Raw genomic sequence first — 21,813 nt, 5'->3', positions numbered from 1 at the left:
ACTGTACACATGAGCCTGATGTGACACAACTGCACAAAGCCTTTACACTGCAGGCATATTAGTGACTATAATACGTGGCATTCATTCATGTCAACAAACAGATCAAACCTGAAACTGTTTCTTAAAGAGGACCTTTCACCACTTTTGGGCACATGCAGTGTTATATACTGCTGGAAAGCTGAGTGCGCTGAATTCAGCGTACTGTCGGCTTTCCCGATCTGTGCCCGGTGTAAAGAGCTTACGGTGCCGGTACCGTAGTGCTCTATGGTCAGAAGGGCGTTTCTGACCATTAGCCAGAGACGTCCTTCTGCCTCGCGGCGCCTATCGCGCTGTGCTGTGGAGCGGGGAGGAACTCCCCCCTCCCGCTCCTGATAATACTCGTCTATGGACGAGCTGTGTGAGCACAGGGAGGGGGCGTTCCTCCTCGCTCCACAGCACAGCGCGATTGGCGCCGCAAGGCAGAAGGACGTCTCTGGCTAATGGTCAGAAACGCCCTTCTGACCATAGAGCACTACGGTACCGGCACCGTAAGCTCTTTACACCGGGCACAGATCGGGAAAGCCGACAGTGCGCTGAATTCAGCGCACTCAGCTTTCCAGCAGTATATAACACTGCATGTGCCCAAAAGTGGTGAAAGGTCCTCTTTAAGTGCCATTAGTAGTGTACGCCATCATGTTATAGCTTAGGGCATCATTTTCCGATAAAATAAAAAGATCTAATGTGTTTAGAAAAGGCTTATTCATGTTAGTGTGAACAGGTGTCAAAGAATGGCTGGAAAACCAAACGAAAAAAAAAGCTCCATACTTCGGCAAATTGAGCTCAGGAATTCATGAACACAAAAATATTACAGATCTGTGTGCTACATATTAATGATACAGGATACTGGCACCTCTATAAACCGCCATGGGTGGGATCTGACCTGTGACGACCTGGTTGTAATTGTAGCTGTGTCATGGCAGGGAGAAGGCATGATGGCCGGGGCTGGATGGAGACAAACTCTGCACATCACATGGCCACGGACTGTATATCGCATGAGCACGGACTGTACATCACACGAGCACAGTCAGAATTTCATCCACTAGCGGTAAGCAGAATGAATGACAACGAGCAAAAATCTCCAAACTGCGAGGAATTGATGCAGAAAGTATATTGGAAAATTACACAACTTTTCTTTATACAAACAATAACATTTCTCTTTTCTTGCACAAATGTCACCCTATAATCTGTACAGGACAATATGTCGCTGGGAGGAAGGGACGCCAGGTATCCTATATAACTGAGGCTATAAGTCCCGCTCCAGTCATGAAGGTCAGGCTGGTAAATTTAGCAAACACACGGACAACTCGGTCATGTGAATCTAGCCGCAGAGTGATCTTACTTTTTTTTTTTTCTTAAAAACATGCTTAAAAATTGGTGCTTGATAGATAAAAAAAAAAAAAGCGTCAGATGTAGGGAAAAAACGCAAAATAAGGTGGCAACAACTAGGGACGTCACTAGCAAAGACTGGCCCCATAAGGTATTGCCGCCAACACTGTATACTGCCCCCTACATGGTATAATGCTCCCTTATGGATGCCCATGTGTATAGGGCACAGGACTTAGTATAGGCTAAAGGGGAAATTGAGGCGGCTGTGGGGAGCAGTAAGTAAAAACAGCAGCTGTTACAATGGCCCGAAGCCGAGCAGGCCCCTGAGCGACTACTATGGCGGTATCTCCATCACTGGCAAGAACACATCTGGTGCATGTATGTGCACACGTTATAAGTCAGGATTTACACCCCGTTAGGCGTCCTATTGCCCGTTATGTTTTTCAAGAATTTTTTGCATATCCTCAATATCTGATCTCAGACGTCTTTGTGTATATTCCTTATTGGTCGGGGTTAAAGGGGTTTTTTTAGGTTACAGATTTTGATGAGGATAGTTAGGATCCAACACCCCTGCTGACTAGCCACATAGGCCGCGATATACATAGGGCAGGGCTCCATCTTCTGTGTATATTTCGGCAGCAATGACTGGTGTGAACGGCTGACCCATAGGATATGACACACTATGACAGAGGAATGATGCAATAGTGTAATCTTCAGTCACATGGCAGGGGTCATATCCAAACACCATAGCCATATGCCCTGAGATTCACTGACGTGTTCCTATAGTCCTGTCCTGGTGTCACATGTAACTGCCCTGTGCTGACAGTTGATCTCATATGATCCAGTGGATCCAACAGCTCATGTACAGTATGGTGTAGTGTGGAGCAAGGTAAAGGACCACTAGACAGCCGGGCCTGTACAGAACTGACTGCTGACTGATTTTTGGGATGACATTGTAGACTAGAGATGAGCTTAGTCCTGAGGGGGGGAGACCTCGCGGCGCGTCCGCATCAAGACAATCCCTCCAGACTAGGCCCATTCATTTGTGCCTACTCCGGAGTGGGAAGCCACAACTGTCGGAAGTTGCAGCTAGCCACGGCAGGCACATTTTGATCCTGATTCTGACGCTCTTCCTGTGTCAAAATCAGGACCAAAATACGCAGACACTAGCCCCGTGTGAACTAGCCCTAAGGGTACGGTGGTCCTACCCTAAGACCTCGTGCACACCAATGTACTCATTGCGGATTAAAGGGCCTGTACAGCTGCAGATTTTGTGTCTGCATCAAATTGAAAACCTGCAAATGTTGTGACAGGTCCTTTATCTTTCCAATATTGCGGCTCTATCAATTCATAGGATTGTTTGTACGGACACCCCAAGGCAGCGTATCGCAATGACCCTTACACAATAAGCTCATTTTAGGTTTTTAAATCGACTCCTTTGAGGAAAATGACCCTAAATCCTGCGGACGGGAATCTACTGAAGTGTTGTCGGGCACTAAGGGGTTAATCCTCCTCCAGCCGCGCTGGGCACCGGACACACTACACAGACTTTCCGTGTGGCCGAGTACAGCTCCAAAAACAAAACTATAATGGGGCCCGGTCCTCCCACCGGGAGGTCTGAGGAGGAGCACGTGACCCGCCGGGGCCGGCTCAGCGGGGCGGGAGGTGTGTACTGTGCCCTAGTAGTATCGTACTGCCGCAGCCATCCTCGGCTCTCATACACACAGTGCTGCTGATAGCAGGTAGGTGTGAGGTCAGCAGGGGGCAGTATATTACACCTCAGGTGGTCAGACTGGATTCTGCAGGATCCTATTACATATCTGACTGTATTACCACCATATACTCTGTTAGCGTCTGTCTATGTTCACACTTTAGGTAACTGCTTTTTAATGCATATAGGTTTCCATTCGAGGGGTCCCCGAACACAAATGTGAACAGGGACTAAGTCTACATGCACAAGAATGAACGCCATAAGTAAATGCAGCAATATAACAACATGCAAAGTATAAATGGGGAATTTTTTACACAAAATGTGACAACCCGGCGCCATAAGACGGCATTGTCACGCTGATGGGTGGACGCACGTGCTGGATTTCAGCAGACCACATTTACATCATTTGGGATTTTAGTATCAGGATATTGCAAAGTGACGCCATAGCCCTAGGCTAACGCATCCGGGTTATTGTAATGACTGATAGGTTGTGAATTTATTACAGAAACTGTCTCTTCTTTTTCTAGAAATACAATGTACAGAAATGATAACCTGCAATAAGTGGCCACGTGTCAGCGCCGGGGTAGTGTGGACCAGTATTACACTTTGATTTGTGCGGAAAACACACAGACCCCATTATAGTCTATAATACCTGTAAAGGACGTCTATGCTGTAAGTCCAGTGAATGTAGCAGAGCTGATGACAACTAGAACATCACCTCTAATCTACCCCATAGTCCTCCACTTCTTTCTGTACATTGGTTCTGCTCCTTGTAGGGCCACGACACTGCAGCACCTTGGAGTTTTCAGCCTATAGTAATGGCCCCTGCAGTCCCAGGCTTTGTATTTGCAGCCCTGAATTACAATTGCCCGGGAGCAGCGCTACAATTCAGGAGGGCATTTGGTACAGACACTTTGCCCCCCCCCCCCCATTGTACAGTGGGCACTCTGCAGAGAAGACCTTGGTATGACTTATCTGGGCATCTCCCATCCTGCCCAGGGCGCTGCTGCTTTTCTTTGTACTGGGGTAAATCTGTTCTGCAGATAATGTTTTATTGCATCCTGGAGCTCCGGATTCAGCTGGTTCTTGTAACTGTTTTATAAGCGTTACCATAGATCAGTATACAGCAGATACAGCGCTATGTTATACAGATATGGGAGAAGTATACAGGACTTTGTGATACAGTGTTACGATTGGTTTCCATATCTAGATACATTTCTGTCTCTGTAGCAATTCCTTTGGGTGATATATACTGTAGTTCTATATATATACTGTAGTTCTATATCACTGTAGTGTAGAAATCCTGTTTTTAAGGCTTGGTTGCTTAACTGGGGGGTGGGGAGGTGGGTGTGGGCGTGATTCCTTTACACGCTATGCAGGCAGCTGCACGGACACGCTATATGTGTCTGTATTGTACGTGTTCACTGGACTATGTGCACAACAAAAAGATTCCAGGTCTGCTCTTGTGACGGGAAATATTCCACATAATGGATTTCTTTTTACCTGCACTATTTCATGTATTCTTCTTTTCTTTCTGCAGATACCATCGTGTAAGAAGAAACAAGCACCGTCTCCTCTGACGTTCCAGCTCACCTGGACTACGAAACCTTTGTGGAGTTACCATGAATCTTAACTGCAGCGATGCCTCCCAGCTCAAGAAACTCCTGGTGCAGATGTTGCAGGAGCTAGACCGGATCAATAACACCAGCACCCAGTCCAAAGAGGACGACAGCGATGACGCTTACTTGTATATCCTCCTCATAATGATATTCTATGGCTGCTTGGCTGGAGGACTTATTCTGGCTTACACCAGATCGAGAAAACAAGAGTCTAAAGATGACCCTTACCATCTTTATATAGAGCGGGAATGGGGACGCAACGCTAAGAAGACAGTTCCTCCGGTGGACGAGAGCCTTCACAGGGGGAGCATAGAAAGCGAACATTTGTTGTAAAAGAGACCAGAAGCTTTTAACTGTTTAAGAGCTGCCACCCTCTACGTAGGTGTCTCTGCTTCTCCTAGAAACCGTTACGTCTTCCAAAAAACATAAATGGACTTTAAGTCATTTCCTGCAATCTTGTGCCAAGTCTTAAGTCATTCTTAAAGTCATTTCACACTTGGTTGATGGTTTTGCACAGTTCTGCAGTATTTCATGTCACCGGAGATCCCTTCATCAGTACTACGTGAAACAAGCCGGTCTGTTCTGCTATATCCAAGTGCAAAGTCCTCAGTGTTCTGTATATGCACAGTCTGATCTGCCGCCCTTGGAAATGAATAGACTTTCTTATTTCCCAAGAACGCTGTGGACCCTATGACGTGATGGCTAAATACTGCATGTCCAGTTCTATAGTAAAGCAGGCACTGTTCCCTTCTGCCCACGACGTACCTTATTCTGCCTCACTTCTCATTTTCCTGCACATTGGTCTTGCAAAGTAACGTGAAGCCTCAGATGGACGTCTAATGACACCATTGTTCTTTCTAATCCACTTATATGATGTTGTATCGGCGGTTACTGTAATAGTGAACATACCCTTTAGTGTAACCTGGTGCAATCTCGCTGCAGAGAAAATCAACTTTTAGGCTAAGGCCCCACGTTGTGGAAACGCAGCTTTTTTGTTGTTGCTTTTTTTAAGCCAAAGCCAAGAATGGCTACAAATGTAATCGGTAATATATAGAAAGCTCTTATACTTCTAACGTCTGCTCAATGTAGTCCTGGCTTTGACTCAGAAAACTGCTACAAAAAAACTGTGTTTCCATAATGTGTGACCCCAACCTTAAGATGTAACTCTTCTTCCTGGCAGGATTTTAGTCATTGATACACTTTGTAATCTAGATGTATTAACTCATTTTGTCTCCTTTCTGTGAATTCCTGCACTGAAATCCACTTTCTTTTTATTGCGCCCTGTTTATTGCCAGCACTGAATACAGGTGGGCCCTGATATAATACAAGGAAGCTGCGGCCACTTCAAACACTTGTATCTCTCGAGTATTAGAGAACCTAGAACAGTGATGACAGGTCGCAGTAATACTTGTATTATTTCTAGAGATCTCCATTTGCAAATACAGTTGGGATTATGGGGGCTGTGTATATGGACAGTGGGTTTCTTATGCATGGAGACTTTGTGATAAATAATCTAGCAAACTCTTTTATCCTTTCCTTTGTTTCTCTAATGTGAGCTGAATCCACCATGTTCCTCTATATAGAAAGGTAGCGTGATTTCATAGGACACCAAAATCACCGTTCTACCCGATTTATTTCCGGAAACGTCGCCTGTTCAGGTCTGGCAGGTCCTTCAAGAAGTGCTCGAGGTTTTATAATATAATATATAGAATAACTTGTAACAGAAAGTCTGCAGGGGTGCCGGGGGGGGGGGGGGGGGGGGGGGGTGTGCCACAACGTACTAGACATTGCGACCTATAGTCTGGGACAGGATCCTGGGATATGTGGGGGATGTCCTGTGTATTTTAACCCTTGCTGGAAAATAAATCCTATTTTTCTGAATATTTATCCTTTTACTACGTGAAAATAAACTTTTTTTTAAGAAAATGTTTGTATTTTATTAAACCTATTTTGACTTCAACCAGTCACAGAATGGGAAGGTTTTCCAGGGTATCGTCTGCTCTAATAGTTGTATGATGGATTGTATAGACTGATGATCCAACAGTCGCATTTCTTGTTTTAGTTTTAGGTTATGAAATGATACAATGAAGCCTATGGAGGAGATTGATGTGAATGTAGTAAATCTCCAGAAGTCGGAGGACCCCTGTATAGTTAGTGAAGACAGTAGTGTTTATAGTGGATTCTGCTGCAGGGACCCTACAAGGCGCATCGAAAAACTGCAGGGATCTCTATTGTTTACATTGACAAGTATTAACTGCCCCTCCCCAATGACTTGCACATGGATGGAGCTCTGGTGGGAACTTTCAGGGCACTAAACAAGTAAAGGATAGTCCCACTCCCCTTAAATTTTCTGTGACAACGACTTTAGATCAATTGAGGAGAAACTACATGATCATTTGATGAAGCCGAGATGATTTCTAACTATGGTAAGAGCCGAAACAGTCAGAAAGGAGAATTACAAGCACATGTGCCCTTCCCCCTCACTGGCAGACACCCCCTTACCCAAACCCTCACAGGCCCTCCGGACATAGCAGTGAAATGGCTCACAAGTAGAGTTACGAGTTTTTGTTTTAACCCTTTCCAGATGACTTTCTAGCAGACATTGTAAGGAAGTTTTTGTAAAGCTCAAGAGCAACAAAACCCATTCCTAGATGTTTTGCTCAGTATCTTTATAGTAAAGGGGTTGCCGCAGATAAAGCGCCCCTATTTATAAGTATGGGGGGGGGGGGGGGGTCAGCATACACTTTGGAGAACTGGTGTTAATCAAGTATTAAGCCAACATGACCGGTGCACAGGGGACACTTCCTTAAAGGGGAAGTTTGCAGATACTCACATAGGACTTCTTTGCAAAATAAGACCAATATACATATATACTGTATATATACACACACACCAAACTCCAGCACTGGATATTTTATACCATTGTGAATTGTATGTGTGGATAATTCTGCAGGGATCTCATGTAACAGACTAGACATATATCAGTGTAATGTCAGTCATTGCTATTAATGGCCCAGGACGTGTTTCTGTTCGGCTCGGACGCTTCCAGACACAAGGAGAACATGTTATTTCTCTCATCTCATGTTCCAGTAGGGAGGCAGTAAAGTGCGCTATTATTACAATTTTACGTGCCTGGAGATCCATCACTACTACAGACTTGTTGCCTCTACACTGACATTTACTGCGCATGTACTGTAGAGAGACATTGAATAGATTATCATAATGTTACTTATTGGTATCAGTATAGCACAATATGGCTGCAATAGTAATGTAAAAGTGATAGACAATTGATCATGATGTAAAGCATATCACTAAATGCTGCTAACAGGGCAGTGGAGAAGCCCGGACAAGATGGCCGTCCCATATTCATGTACGGAAAATAAAATGAAAAATGTACAATCAAAAAATAAAAGCAGATTAGAGGAAAGTGATATGTTTCACTATCTGGATTTAATAATTGCAAATAATTGGTAACAGATACAATGTAACTGGCCTTTAGTACTTAGGTACTGAGCGTGCATGTGTGACCACCGCGGCCAGGGGAATAGTGACAGGGGATGCAGCCGTAGTAGTCGCTTTTGAGTTCTGAACCCCACTGTTACATAAAATATACTACAATTCTAAATATCACAAGGTACATAGGACCCCATTACAGACTGCATTAGAGCCCTAAAACTTCAAGCTACGCATCTAAGGGTTGGTTCACATCTGCGTTTGTATTCCGTCCGGGGGAGTCCGCATGGGGAACCCCGAACGGAATACTAAATGCAATTGCAAGTGCTGTGTAGTAAAAGCACACGGACCCCATAGACTATAATGGAACAGAACATGCGGACAGGAAAGTAGTTTGCTATCTACTTTCCTGTCTGCATGATTTGTGCAGGCAGCGCGCGGCAAGCACACGGACCCCATTATAGTCTATGGGGTCTGTGTGCTTCTACAGCACAGCACTTGCAAATGCGTTTGCTATTCCATTAGAGGAGTCCCCATGTGGACTCTCCCCGGACGGAATACCAATGCAGATGTGAACGAGGGGTCACTGGCTGCAACAGTGCATTCTGTATCTGAGAGGGACCCGGAAGAACAGAAGGGGATCAATAAGGTAAGCAATCTTTTAATATTTTTTTCTATACATTTTTTTTTCTCTCTTTATTACTTTTTTGACAAACTGCCCTGTTTATGCCACGTAGGGCCCCGGACTGAAAAAGAAACACCCAAAAATGACAACAGAAACGCGTTGGCAGCATTGATACCGCCCTTAATATCGGGTATCTAAATCCAACATGAGCAGTCAGTAAAGGTTCGTACCTGGTGCTCATTCCCAGTTGTCATAGAAGCGAATAAATAAAACTATACACCTTCTACAAACTCGCCTATCGTGCCCACGAGTCAATAGACAAAGATAAATAGTGTGAAGGTAATGTATGAATGCAGCCTTATACCTGCACGCACAGACGCAGCACATGCCCATTGTACGCCCGCCATATCCTACACAACCTTTCATCCACTTGGACAAATATTTATTGGAAATGAGCAGTAATTGTATGGCGGAGATGGCGGAGATGGAAGGAACAAGTCCTGACTGTGAACCCTCTCATCTGACGGGACTGGAAATATTAAATGATATACAAAAAATACATGCTTCAACAACAAACCTGTAGGAGCTCGTTCACACAGAGTTTTTTGCAGGTGGATTTTGACGCGGAATCCGCCTCAAAATCCACCAGCAAAACCGCTAAGCTAGTAATGGAAAAAAGAAGCGCGATGCCCTCACTCGCCGTGGATTTCGTGGCTGAATCAGCTGCGGCGTCCACGGCTCCACACACATTCATTAGGGCCTAATCAGGAACGGAATTTTGTGAGGGAATCCCGATGCTGCATCATTATCCTGTCACAGGTAGCCGCGCGGATCGCTAACAGGGAGGAAAAAGTTTCTGTGATCTTTATCTCTGTGTGAACAAACCCTAGCAGAGAATATAACTCCTCAGATTGTGAGAATATTCTGTGAGTTTTTTGCCAACTGGTTGTGCAATTATGGCTTTTTCTTGGGATTCTTTAGTATACAGTGAGTTGGTGTCTTATGTCACCCATATGAATTCATAATTACATTCCATACCAGACATTCCATATTATACTGGACATTCCATACTGGACATTCTATACTTTACTATACTGGACATTCCATACTGGACATTCCATACTGGACATTCCATACTATACTGATCATTCCATACTGGACATTCCATACTGGACATTCCATACTGGACATTCTATACTATACTATACTGGACATTCCATACTGGACATTCTATACTATACTATACTGGACATTCCATACTGGACATTCTATACTGGACATTCCATACTGGACATTCTATACTATACTGGACATTCTATACTATACTATACTATACTATACTGGACATTCCATACTGGACATTCTATACTATACTATACTGGACATTCTATACTATACTATACTGGACATTCCATACTGGACATTCTATACTTTACTATACTGGACATTCCATACTATACTATACTGGACATTCCATACTATACTGGTCATTCCATACTGGACATTCCATACTGGACATTCTATACTATACTATACTGGACATTCCATACTGGACATTCTATACTGGACATTCTATACTATACTATACTGGACATTCCATACTGGACATTCTATACTGGACATTCTATACTATACTATACTGGACATTCCATACTGGACATTCTATACTGGACATTCTATACTATACTATACTGGACATTCCATACTGGACATTCTATACTGGACATTCCATACTGGACATTCTATACTATACTATACTGGACATTCCATACTGGACATTCTATACTATACTATACTGGACATTCCATACTGGACATTCTATACTGGACATTCCATACTGGACATTCTATACTATACTGGACATTCTATACTATACTATACTGGACATTCTATACTATACTGGACATTCTATACTATACTATACTGGACATTCCATACTATACTGGACATTCTATACTATACTATACTGGACATTCCATACTGGACATTCTATACTATACTATACTATACTGGACATTCCCTACTATACTGGACAATCCCTACTATACTGGACATTCCCTACTATACTGGATATTCCCTACTATACTGGATATTCCATACTGTCGAAAATCAGCTTGGTTTCCTTGATTTAGTCTGTCATTGTCCGAACCAAAGTCTATAGATGTGCATCGAGCCATGAACAGAAATCCAGTTAATGAGGCTGTGACCGATGTTCTGGGCCTTGGTAGGAGGAGGGGAAGTCTTTATGTGTCTTCAGAGGTGAATACAAAACTGAAGACGCCCAGTGTGATACTTACAGAATACTCACTAGCCATTCATTCAATTTGCCGAGCAAAGCCAACACAAACCCACTGACCATCACACTCCTGGGATTACAATGTAACTTTTACTAAATTATTCTTATCAGATGTATTTATTACGTACACAAGACTAAGAATTGCTGAAGACTCACGGACACTGACGTCCTATCTCTTCAATTCAGTCTCTTAATTCCCATTTCTCTATTGCACAATGTGGGACCAATTCTTGGGCATTTTGACCTGAATACTTGTAGCCTCACGTGTTCATATACAGTCCTATGAAAAAGTTTGGGCACCCCTATTAATCTTAATCATTTTTAGTTCTAAATATTTTGGTATTTGCAACAGCCATTTCAGTTTGATATATCTAATAACTGATGGACACAGTAATATTTCAGGATTGAAATGAGGTTTATTGTACTAACAGAAAATGTGCAATATGCATTAAACCAAAATTTGACCGGTGCAAAAGTATGGGCACCTCAACAGAAAAGTGACATTAATATTTAGTAGATCCTCCTTTTGCAAAGATAACAGCCTCTAGTCGCTTCCTGTAGCTTTTAATCAGTTCCTGGATCCTGGATAAAGGTATTTTGGACAAACAATTCAAGTTCAGTTAAGTTAGATGGTCGCCGAGCATGGACAGCCCGCTTCAAATCATCCCACAGATGTTCAATGATATTCAGGTCTGGGGACTGGGATGGCCATTCCAGAACATTGTAATTGTTCCTCTGCATGAATGCCTGAGGATTTGGAGCGGTGTTTTGGATCATTGTCTTGCTGAAATATCCATCCCCGGCGTAACTTCAACTTCGTCACTGATTCTTGAACATTATTCTCAAGAATCTGCTGATACTGAGTGGAATCCATGCGACCCTCAACTTTAACAAGATTCCCGATGCCGGCATTGGCCACACAGCCCCAAAGCATGATGGAACCTCCACCAAATCTTACAGTGGGTAGCATGTGTTTTTCTTGGAATGCTGTTTCTTTTTGGACGCCATGCATAACGCCTTTTTTTATAACCAAACAACTCAATTTTTGTTTCCAAAATGAAGCTGGCTTGTCCAAATGTGCTTTTTCATACCTCAGGCAACTCTATTTGTGGCGTACGTGCAGAAACGGCTTCTTTCTCATCACTCTCCCATACAGCTTCTATTTGTGCAAAGTGCGCTGTATAGTTACCGATGCACAGTGACACCATCTGCAGCAAGATGATGCTGCAGCTCTTTGGAGGTGGTCTGTGGATTGTCCTTGACTGTTCTCACCATTCTTCTTCTCTGCCTTTCTGATATTTTTCTTGGCCTGCCACTTCTGGGCTTAACAAGAACTGTCCCTGTGGTCTTCCATTTCCTTACTATGTTCCTCACAGTGGAAACTGACAGGTTAAATCTCTGAGACAACTTTTTGTATCCTTCCCCTGAACAACTATGTTGAACAATCTTTGTTTTCAGATCATTTGAGAGTTGTTTTGAGTAGCCCATGATGCCGCTCTTCAGAGGAGATTCAAATAGGAGATCAACTTGCAATTGGCCACCTTAAATACCTTTTCTCATGATTGGATATATCTGGCTATGAAGTTCAAAGCTCACTGAGGTTACAAAACCAATTTTGTGCTTCAGTAAGTCAGTAAAAAGTAGTTAGGGGAATTCAAATCAATAAAATGATAAGGGTGCCCATACTTTTGCACCGGTCAAATTTTGGTTTAATGCATATTGCGCATTTTCTGTTAGTACAATAAACCTCATTTCAATCCTGAAATATTACTGTGTCCATCAGTTATTAGATATATCAAACTGAAATGGCTGTTGCAAACACCAAAATATTTAGAACAAAAAATGATTAAGATTAATAGGGGTGCCCAAACTTTTTCATAGGACTGTATCTGAGTATTCCTTATATAGTATTCCTTATATAGTAGCCCCAGTGTTTGCTTCTCAGGAGACATCGCCGCCGTCCCAGCAGGGCAATGAATTTGCCATTTCCTCTTGTGGTTTTCCTCGAGGATATTTTAGGCATCAGCGATATTTTGACTAAACCTATTCTTGTGTCCGATGCATTGTGATTAACTGTATCAGACGACTACAGAGGCTATCAACACGGGAAATGGGCAAACCTATATCCATAGCAACCTCCCGAAAGAGGGAAGCCCGGAGATATGTGTGAGCAAGTCAAGCAAAGAGCAACCTCCTTCTTAGTTCTGATAACACATGATATATTGGCACAGATGCAGCCTGTTCTTCTCTTATCACATGATAGACAAGGTGGGAGGTAATGTGGCTAAAATAATATAAAATCACCCATTATATAATACACATCAATGCAGATATATACGTATATTAATGCTAGCAGAGATTGGAGATATTGTAATCAGCATCTTCAGTCTCTGCCTTAGTTAATGTCTGTTACTGTCATTATATGATGGTAGACGGCACCGGACATTAACAATGTGGACACACTCCTGAAGTCTCCACTAATATTTGTTTCCATTTCATTCACTGCAGATTTTTACCTGCAATCCTTATTATATGTTCATACCTTTCATGTTCTGGCCCTGTAACCTCAGGTTTTATATTTGTATAGGTTCCATCAATCATGTTAGACTATGGTCCCCTACAGATAAAATGGGTTCCCAGTAGGAATTTCTAGACCCCCTGGCTGCGCCTAAAGCCCATTTATAGAGAATACAAGCATGGAAGTCACAGCAGGTGTTCAGTGTTATTCCATGATCGCTATAAAGATGAATTGTATTTGGGATCATCCGAAGAATAATGGAGGTATAATGATGTACGTCAACACGGCCGCGGCAAAGCGAATCCTATTATATATAAGCCATGCCGAAGGACGCTGTATACAAAGTGAATGGCATCTGTCTCTGTGGCAGGGAGGACAATGTATTCTTTATAATTAATGTCATGTTTACAATGGAGACTGAAACAAATAGGAAAGAAAGCTGACGAAGAAAAACATCCAATATCTAACATCAAACATACAACATCTAACTGTGCGGGGTAAACACAGAACATGCCGCACACTCAGCTCCTTATAGATACTTAGACTTCACGACATAAAAAAAGAAAATTGTGCACCAAGAAGGAGTTGTTGGAATTGAATGAAACGTTCTATGTGTGAATGTAATGGTGATATATGTACGAGATTACAATATTAGAGAGAAAGGAGAAGCTTATTGAGGGAAGCTCTAGTACCTGCTGCACCACCCCTAGCAGATGAGATACTCAGAGGCATGGAGGTATACGGGTTCTATATGGTATCCTTGGATTGAAGCCTTCACCATGAAGCCGCCATACTGGAACTCATCCATCATCGGATCTAAACAGAACCTGATTCTAGTCCTTACACTCCAGGAGTCTCATTCACAACTCCACTGCAAACTAAGGCCAAGGTGGCTTGCTATCAATGGTAGGACATGTAATGGATGCTGTGACACCGAAGTTGCGGCTGCTAAGTGCATGGAAACTGTCCGGACAGGGGCAGGGATGTTCAATTAAAAGGAAACTGTGGAATCTGCTCCTGCTCCTCTCTACTGATGGTCTCCCCGGTCCGTCTGGAGCCTATATAACATGTGTGCCCTCACCAAACCAATGCTCCCAAGCAAAGTGGCTTTGAATGCTTCCTAGAGGCATATCTAACAGAGATCTCCCACCAGGAGGTATGCTGCCCAAAAGTGGCCTCGGAGAGCCTTTTTGTAGGGCAACAGGGAAAGCGCTGCCTAACCGGACCCCACCGATAATGACTTACCTATCTGCTGAGACATAAGTGCAGGCCCAGGTTTGCAGCAATCTGACGTTTCCTTCTGGGTGAATTATTTCTCTTTTGTCACTGATAGTATTATACATATATAATGTCTGTTATAGTCTCACTAGTATTACGCTGAGTTCACTCCTGCGTCCCGCGTCCCCAGGTGGACCCCATGAAACCTAATCCACTTACAAAAGCCGTTAGCTAGCATTCCGTATACTGGGGTCTACCTGGCTGCCATGGTGGGAGAAGTCGTGCAGGACCTTTCATCTGCTGATTTCAGGCAGACCCTGCGACAGATTCTCCAACAGAGACTCCGGCGCCGATATAAACTTAGCCTAAGGGTATATTCACACCTAGGAATTTGCTACAGATTTGGGGATTATTCCGCTCCTTTCAATGAGAGGCAGAGATGCTGAAGAATCATTTTCCGCTGTCGTATTCGGCGACGGTCTAGCCGTGACAGATGAATGGGTCTAATCTGATTTTTACCAGCCTTCTCCTCCCATTGAAAGCAATAACAGGCAGATTTGGGGTGGATTTCTTACCTGTGAACGTACCCTCAGACTGTTACCCTTTTCTCACTATATGTATATTAACCCATTGTTCATAGTTATAGGACATGTTGTTCCTTTTTCCCTCCAGGTGGCTGCTATACATAAAGGGGTTTCTGGCCTTCAGTAGGTTTTTGATACTGATAACCATAGGATAGGTTATAAATATCAGATTGGGGGTACAACACGTGACAAGCCCACCGATGAGCTGTTCTCAGCAGTCTCTGCAGTGTACAGACTCAGTATACAGCGTGCAGCGCTCATGGTGGGTTATTGCCATGATCATACTCTTACCATTCAGGATAAGCTGCAGTCACAATCCAAGTAGATTGCAGGCCATTCATAAAGCTGAGCAGCAGCAAGGCCCGGACACTAATGCTTTATCCTTATGTGAGAACTATTGTGTAGTTTTGACGGATATGTGGATGTCTTTACTAGTTTGCAGGGTGAAATTTGATTGTCGTGAAGGAAATAACTCCAGGCCTCCTAATTTTCCCACTGATCATACAAGAGGATATCCTCATTAGCCCCAGGTTAGGCTTCTTGTCTGATACTAAGAATAAAGATATGGGAATCACTGTAACCTCAGAAGATGTAGCCGGCTCCATTACTGGCAGGGAAATCCTCCGGTCTGCAAGGCTAGCAATCTATCATTTATACTAATAACCTGCATTACTGACTTGGCTTGATATACGTGCACTCTTCTAATATACAGTCAGAAATATACAGTAAATGCCGCTGTCCATGTCCGTGAAAGGCGACTTATACACGCTCAGGAAGGGAGTGGGCGCGGAGACTTGCTTGATCCTATGGCGATTTACATGCTGTAAGAGTATACGTGGATTTCTAAACAGCTGCATCTATGAAAGCTCATGAAGGATCAATGTCATACGCTGAGCTGCATCCTCCTGTCAGTATATACCATGTGCAGCTGCTACGTTACTATGTAACAGTTACAGATCAATGCAGACGATTATCAGGCCGAACATTCATTCCCTGACATACAATGTAACTAATTCAGCCATTCTACATTCTTTGAGCAATCTCCATTATCCTCCATCAGAGAAAGAGACTGAAATTTGGAGACTGCGTGGCCTTTATTATTGCTGTAGATACAAAAAAGCCAAAACAAATGACCTGCTGAGGGTCTCTGTTACTAAATATTGATAACCACCACCATAATCAGTAGCGTATATTCTATGTAGACAGACATGCAGCTGCTGTGGGGCCCGTGTTGGATGGAGGGCCCGATGCTAAATGTATTTCTGCTAAGGATAGCGTTTATAGGCAGCCGCCATTAGGGGGCGCTCACTGCAGAGATTGTACAGCTCTCATTGACTTCCATAGCTGCTATATACATTCCTATAGATTGAGCTGGAATACAAAACCTTTCACTGAAGCCGTCACTTGCTGGGAATATTGACCCGTATATTTGTGCCAGTTATCTAGTATAAATACATTTGCAGGTTTTTTTTCAATAGGTTTTTATTAAAATATTAGCAAAAAAGCCAACATCTGAATGTGGACATGTTAAGGCCTAAAATGCAGCAGATTGTGAGATCTTATATAGGTTGGGTCTAGTATACGGCCAGAGATCATTTCTGGAACAAGTGTAGTCGTGTTTGTTTAATGCAAATCTATTTCCAATATCAGAACGCTGGATATTTAGGGAGAAAAGAGGGACTAGGATCTAAAGTAGGGACTAGCCCTGAGTATACAGAGAAACATGAGATGGGGTCACGTACAGAGTCGTATGGCTGGTCACATGACATCACGGAGGACCGGAAGGGAGTGGAGGACACAAATAGGGAATAGAGACGCCATCACTGAAGAAAGTCTATATGTTTCTACAGTCATTGACCCCAGGGGTGACAGAATACATCTAGCTGACACTGAAACTGTGTGTGCAATGTTGTAGTATTGCTTTGTAGGTGACGGTAAACAAATTAAAGGGGTTGCCCCAATTTTTTGGCCTAGTCTTGGAGTAGGCCATAAATATCTGCTGGTTACCCCCCCCCCCCCCAGACCAGCAGGTCCGTCTGTATACTATACCCTACATCGCAGTACCTGTATTGCAGCCCTGAGGTCAATGGGAGCTGAGCTAGAGAACCGCTGTCTGTGCACTATACGGCTTATGGCTCCGTGCACTATATAGTATACAAACCGCATGCGCCTTCGGACAGCTTATTTGTGCAGGGGGATCCTGTTGCAGCATTCTGCTCTGAATTAGACCCAAATTAATTGGACTAATCGGGAGGGAGCCTTGTGCCGAAATCCACAGCGAGAAGGGTCATCTCGCTTATTTTTTCCGCTACTAGCGAGCGGCTCCCATTCTCTGACATGGTACATTCAGTCTCTGGAGACTCCATCACAAGGTCCGCCAAAAACCACCAGATAAAAAACGTACTAAGTCTGACTTTTTTTGTCCGGTGGTTTTAGTGGTCTGGTCGTCCTCCAACAGACATCTGTGTGCAAAGGTGAACATCTAGATCATCATATATTTGGGGGCCGCACATGACGCCAGGCCACAGATTGTGACCCCCTGACCTATAGCCTTGATCTTCACATGCTTCATTTGTCTGATATGTGTGTGTATATATATTCACAACGATTTCATACACAGTGACCATATAGAGAAAGTAACGCCACGCGTTTTTGTAAAAATGTCTGGTCTTGTTAAATTTCTTAATTTCTAGCATTACCATACGGGTCAGGAAATATCGGACTGGGTTGCAAAATTCAGTTCTAGAAGTCTGTGATGTATTTTTATATAAAACAAACATGAACTTTTCACATCATGGACAAACGCTAATAAGAAAAAAATCAATGAGATCACACAATAAAGTCAAATAATGAGGAAGTATAAAAGTCACAGCTGCCCTGATATCGTCTTATACTGAAGGAAAGAATCTCCGTTCCTATTTCAGTCTCTTCTCGAGTCCAGTTCTCCTCTAAGTCTTAGCACATGAATCTAGGCGTTGGCCCAATCCTGAAAGCGAAAGCAGTCACTTGCAATCTTCCAGACGCTGTTTGAGGGCGTGGTGTGCAAGGCCAGGAGGAAAATCTGGTTAAAATAGTGATGTTTATTCCCTTCAAATTTCACAGATCCGTGAACCACCACCAGCACCGTCTTCTGTCCTTGCGTAGCTACTTCTGTAAAGGAATGAAAACAATGTATTTACCAAAGACTGTACAAGACGTGGGCATAGAAGGGCGTGATAGAACGGCGCCCCCTACTGGCCAAGCTACACACAATGCTACTTTGTATTCACTAAGTCAATTCTCCTGCCGCAGCTATACTGCGTTCTTGGTAAAGTAACACTTACCGTGCACCGGCTGACAGTCGAACATATTCACTATAAATTCACTTGATGGTAACATTTCAAAGAATTCGATAAGAGCGTTCTGTCCAGAAATCGGATTGCCATTCCAAACCAGAGTTGCCGTATCCATATAGAGCTTTGTGAGTTGCTATACAAAGAAAAGGAAAATCTGTAAAACTTCTCTGACGGGATCCCATAAGATTCCTGATCACAAAGGATGATAGACATGAGGGATTGCGCTGTACGAAGCGGCCACGACTGATCGGACATAACAATTACATCATAAAAGGAAATACAAATTACACAACAATATTATATGTTAGATTTTCCATGAAACCTTCGCCCGGTCACTTCAGCCCTGAGCTCAGAGTTTTTCTCTTTACATTCTGCCTTGTTTTACACTTGGGTCAGACTTTCTGTTAAAGGGGTGGTCTCAGTAATTCATGATCACGACTACGGGGCCCCTCAAGGTTCCCCCAAATGCTCCAAGTGAATGTAGACATCCATAGTCCCCGTTACGATTTCTTTCTATGGGACTGCTGGGATGGCCGATTCTCACAACCCTATAGAAGGAATAAGAAAGGTGCCCAAACAAGAGGAGAGACGTTTATAGTCACACAACCTCAGTATGGATCTCGTGCAGATCCAACCCCCACAAAAAACAGCAGTGTTGTGCTACTTTGTCTCAAAAATACAGAAGGAGACGTGAACATATCTGGTGATGAAACCTGAGGTCAAAACCAGCCCAGGAACCCCAAGGTGCAGCAGGAAAAAACCTGGAGAAAGTAGGTAAAACAGAACACCCTAAGGCAACCCCTTTAAAGAGATCAGGCCGGCAGGGGGTCAGATGACCTCTCTAGAGGTGTCACAGAGCAGGAACAATCACAAGGCTCAATGTGCACAATGTGTTTAGTGCTGGGACCTGAATGCAGGAAACATAGGCAAAAATTAAAAAAAAACACCCCAAAAATCTGCCTGCGGTATAAGGATGACCCTCCATTACAGGAGAATCTAGTAAGATGTGTGCAATAGGTGCAACTCCTAAAACCATTGCTATGATGTAAGATCACTTGTGCAAAACGACGAGTGATCCCATCGGCAACAGAATCTGAAACTCTGACTTGGGGCCATCGGACGTCATTTCGTTACGATTGCTTCCACTTCCATCTAAAATAAAACCAATAAGAAGCCGGCGCACCCTTCTCCTCTTGTCAATGGTTTCATAATACAGGTTCACGAACTCTTCAGCAGCCCGACATGCCAGGTCCGCGTCAGTCCGGAAATCCTAATGCAGAGAGAGAGATGAACAGATCAGAGCATGGAAACATATAATGCAAGCCATCCAGACAATCGCCAATGATTACAGGGCACATGCAGGCCCCAGATGGCCCATGTGGACACTATTGTTATGTTTGGGGTGATATATATATATATATATATATATATATACACATATTTATTTATTTCTTCTACTTACACTAGTAGAATTGGCTTTGGAATATATTTGACAATCCTGGTTATAATTTTGCATCGATATTCTATTATTTTTGTTCAGTGGCAAAGAATCATATATTACTTTTTCTGAGACTCTCCTGAATCTTCTGGGAGGCAGTACCCTCACACAAAGCCTGTGTACACCCTCGTGCGCCATGATTCAGGGTGTGCGCCCTCGTATGGCATGATTGCAGGACGTGCGCCCTTGTGCGGCATGATTGCAGGACATATGGCATTATTGCAGGACATGCGCCCTCATGTAGCATGATTGCAAGACGTGCTGCATGATTGCAGGACGTAGGCCCCCGTGCGGCATGATTGCAGGACGTGCGACCTTGTGCGGCATGATTGCAGGACGTGCGGCATGATTGCAGGACGTGCGCCCTCGTGCGGCATGATTGCAGGACGTGTGACCTCGTGCGGCATGATTGCAGGACGTGCGCCATGATTGCAGTACGTGCGCCCTCGTGCGGCATGATTGCAGGACGTGCGCCCTCGTGCGGCATGATTGCAGGACGTGCGCCCTCGTGCGGCATGATTGCAGGACGTGCGCCCTCGTGCGGCATGATTGCAGGACGTGCGCCCTCGTGCGGCATGATTGCAGGACGTGCGCCCTCGTGCGGCATGATTGCAGGACGTGCGCCCTCGTGCGGCATGATTGCAGGACATATGGCATTATTGCAGGACATGCGCCCTCATGTAGCATGATTGCAAGACGTGCTGCATGATTGCAGGACGTGCGCCCTTGTGCGGCATGATTGCAGGACGTGCGGCATGATTGCAGGACGTGCGGCATGATTGCAGGACGTGCGGCATGATTGCAGGACGTGCGGCATGATTGCAGGACGTGCGCCCTCGTGCGGCATGATTGCAGGACGTGTGCCATGATTGCAGGATGTGCGCCCCCGTGCAGTGCTTAAAAAGTTAAAATGCAAAAACAAAAATGGTTGCAGTGGGAAGGGGCTACAATATCCCACCTAGTGCAGTATTCAGCGTGTTTGAAGAGTTATGAGTCGCCATGGGTACAGACTAACCCCCCCCCCTCCCATATGGGATAAGGGGTGTCACACCAGGTGGCTGATAACAGCGAGCACTAGAAGAGATGTCTGCACTGTACTGTATATAAGCGACTAGTGTGATGACGACCCCAGTGTATAGCATATAGGACACGTGACCAGAGGGCGCACTACAGGCCCCAGCAGCTCTCAGCTCCATACTCACATTAGAAGCCATAGCTTTAGGTTCCTCGATGTCCGATATCGGCCAATTAGTGGCAGATTTTAGCATTGGTCACGAGTCTTTCCCCGTGAAGCCACAATCTCACAGTCAGTATAGTTCCGGTGCACGGTAAAACAATTCCCCCGGAAACTAAGTCTTAGCCATTTTAGTTCCTCCTGGTGCGAATCTCAGACCGGCCACGAGGTGTCGCTAACGAGCTGTTATAGTGAGGCAGGTTTAGGCGGGAAGAGAAGTGCGGTGTGAGGAGCGGGATGTAGCAGAGCCGGAGAGGTGCGGGGAGTAAGTGTCACCTCAGCCCCTCCTCATAGGAATAGTGACAGCGAGAGACAAACCATTCACTATGGCGGACTGTCAGGGGGCGCTCAACTATA

At 44.1% G+C, this 21,813-nt stretch overlaps 2 protein-coding genes across 2 annotated transcripts; one reads left to right on the top strand and one right to left on the bottom strand.

The window, feature by feature from the left end:
* The first annotated feature begins 4,698 nt into the window (after positions 1 to 4,698).
* Positions 4,699 to 5,028, top strand: KCNE5 (potassium voltage-gated channel subfamily E regulatory subunit 5). The gene has a single exon (XM_075259777.1). The coding sequence runs from the start codon at positions 4,699 to 4,701 to the stop codon at positions 5,026 to 5,028; it is 330 nt and encodes a 109-aa protein (XP_075115878.1).
* A 12,431-nt stretch (positions 5,029 to 17,459) lies between these two features.
* NXT2 (nuclear transport factor 2 like export factor 2) lies at positions 17,460 to 21,543 on the bottom strand. Its single transcript, XM_075260779.1, has 4 exons — positions 21,425 to 21,543; positions 19,908 to 19,994; positions 18,713 to 18,857; positions 17,460 to 18,539 (listed from the first exon to the last, which is right to left on the bottom strand). The coding sequence occupies exons 1-4, from the start codon at positions 21,488 to 21,490 to the stop codon at positions 18,358 to 18,360; spliced, it is 480 nt and encodes a 159-aa protein (XP_075116880.1). The 5' UTR covers positions 21,491 to 21,543; the 3' UTR covers positions 17,460 to 18,357.
* Positions 21,544 to 21,813: the final 270 nt, after the last annotated feature.

The sequence above is a fragment of the Leptodactylus fuscus genome, chromosome 11, assembly GCF_031893055.1.
Source record: "Leptodactylus fuscus isolate aLepFus1 chromosome 11, aLepFus1.hap2, whole genome shotgun sequence".
NCBI classification, from domain to species: Eukaryota; Metazoa; Chordata; class Amphibia; order Anura; family Leptodactylidae; genus Leptodactylus; species Leptodactylus fuscus.
The sequence above is the reverse complement of the archived record's forward strand: the minus strand, read 5'-3'. Positions and strand labels throughout refer to the sequence as shown.